The sequence below is a fragment of the Penaeus japonicus genome, unplaced genomic scaffold (genome assembly GCF_977035675.1).
Source record: "Penaeus japonicus unplaced genomic scaffold, GWHDUDI00000001_assembly GWHDUDI00000012, whole genome shotgun sequence".
In the NCBI taxonomy this organism is placed as follows: domain Eukaryota; kingdom Metazoa; phylum Arthropoda; class Malacostraca; order Decapoda; family Penaeidae; genus Penaeus; species Penaeus japonicus.
In genome coordinates this window covers 15,850,651-15,853,150 of record NW_028234414.1, presented here as the reverse complement: position 1 = coordinate 15,853,150, position 2,500 = coordinate 15,850,651, and the positions used below count along the sequence as shown (strand labels likewise).

The following is a 2,500-nucleotide window of genomic DNA, read 5'->3' as shown; positions in this document are numbered from 1 at the left end:
TAGTAATGATAATGATGGTGATGATAATAATAGTAATGATAATGATGGTGATGATAATAATAGTAATGATAATGATGGTGATGATAATAATAGTAATGATAATGATGGTGATGATAATAATAGTAATGATAATGATGGTGATGATAATAATAGTAATGATAATGATGGTGATGATAATAATAGTAATGATAATGATGGTGATGATAATAATAGTAATGATAATGATGGTGATGATAATAATAGTAATGATAATGATGGTGATGATAATAATAGTAATGATAATGATGGTGATGAGGATAATAGTAATAACGATGGTGACGATAATAATAGTAATAACGATGGTGACGATAATAATAGTAATGATGATGATGGTGGTGATAAGGATAATAGTAATGATGATGATGGTGATGATAACAATAGTAATGATGATAATGGTGATGATAATAATAGTAATGATAATGATGGTGATGATAATAATAGTAATGATAATGATGGTGATGATAATAATAGTAATGATAATGATGGTGATGATAATAATAGTAATGATAATGATGGTGATGATAATAATAGTAATGATAATGATGGTGATGAGGATAATAGTAATAACGATGGTGACGATAATAATAGTAATAACGATGGTGACGATAATAATAGTAATGATGATGATGGTGGTGATAAGGATAATAGTAATGATGATGATGGTGATGATAATAATAGTAATGATAATGATGGTGATGATAATAATAGTAATGATAATGATGGTGATGATAATAATAGTAATGATAATGATGGTGATGATAATAATAGTAATGATAATGATGGTGATGATAATAATAGTAATGATAATGATGGTGATGATAATAATAGTAATGATAACGATGGTGACGATAATAATAGTAATGATAACGATGGTGACGATAATAATAGTAATGATGATGATGGTGACGATAATAATAGTAATGATAACGATGGTGACGATAATAATAGTAATGATAACGATGGTGACGATAATAATAGTAATGATAATGATGGTGATGATAATAATAGTAATGATAATGATGGTGATGATAATAATAGTAATGGTCAAGGTGAGAGAAGAAGAAAGTGAGGATAAGGATGGTGAGAAGGATGATGGGAATGATATTGATAATGATAATATTATAATGATGAGGATAATAGTAATGATAACGATGGTGACGATAATAATAGTAATGATAACGATGGTGACGATAATAATAGTAATGATGATGATGGTGATGATAATAATAGTAATGATAATGATGGTGATGATAATAATAGTAATGATAATGATGGTGATGATAATAATAGTAATGATAATGATGGTGATGATAATAATAGTAATGATAATGATGGTGATGATAATAATAGTAATGATAATGATGGTGATGATAATAATAGTAATGATAATGATGGTGATGATAATAATAGTAATGATAAGTTGGCTCTCCTGCCTGGCACATATAAGTATCTGTGCATGTGTGTGAGTGAGTGAGAGAGAGAGAGAGAGACAGACAGAGAGAGAGAGAGAAAGAGAGAGAGAGAGAGAGAAAGAGAGAGAGAGAGAGAGAAAGAGAGAGAGAGAGAGAGAAAGAGAGAGAGAGAGGGGGGGGAGAGAGAGAAAGAGACGGAAAGTGACTGCTCAAAACTTCTTGTGCATAATTATATCAGATGGGGTCACACCATCTGTATCTCAAGCAGAGCAAATGCCAAGTGAAGTTTCCCTATTACCTGATTCCGATACCCAATTCCCTATTACCTGATTCCGATACCCAACTCCCACCTCATCAACCTACAGTGTTCCGTGCTGGAGGCCACGAGTTCTCGCCTGGTGCGAGAGGGCGGCCTCGAAGTGCTGGTCAACATGCTGAGACGTGAAGCCAAGGTCTACGTCGACGCCCTTATCGAGAAGGACCTTGCCTTCGCCAGGGAATATGGGCTGGTCATCGATACACCAGGCGTCCCTCGATCCAGGAAGGTGAGGGACGGGGGGAAGGAAGGGGTGGGGGGGAGAGGTCGTGTTTGATTACTGAAGATGCCTGGAGGCTGTGGTACATTTAGTTGTGCATATATGGCACTTAGATAGATAGATGAATAAAGTACTGATAGATATATAGGTAGGGAGGTAGATTGAGGGATGAATAGATAGATAGTCAGACGAGTAAATTCCTCAGAAAAGAGAGATTGAGAGTTAATTATAATGATTTAACGGCATCACTAAAGAAAACACAGTGAAGGGAGCATAGACTTCTGACAATGAAAAATTATTTCAGTGGATTAGATCTGTCACTTAAATCCTTTTCATTAATTCTGTCGTTATTTGCATTCTCGTTCTTACTATCACTCAACATTATTATTAGTAGCGGATCAAAATATGTGGAAGGATTTGACTAACCTATTTCAGATCAGTCTTAGAATTAGATTAATTGTATCCCCTTCAGAAATTCAGTACAGTGCAACGACAATATATATATATATATAG

General features: G+C 33.7%; 1 protein-coding gene across 1 annotated transcript in view; it reads left to right on the top strand.

The window, feature by feature from the left end:
- gudu (Armadillo repeat-containing protein gudu) overlaps nucleotides 1–2,500 on the top strand; it is a 37,675-nt gene that overhangs the window by 6,598 nt on the left and 28,577 nt on the right. Inside the window, 2 exon segments of the mRNA XM_086542133.1 lie at nucleotides 1,690–1,731; nucleotides 1,817–1,996. Of these exon segments, the coding sequence (XP_086398259.1) occupies nucleotides 1,690–1,731; nucleotides 1,817–1,996 (222 nt within the window).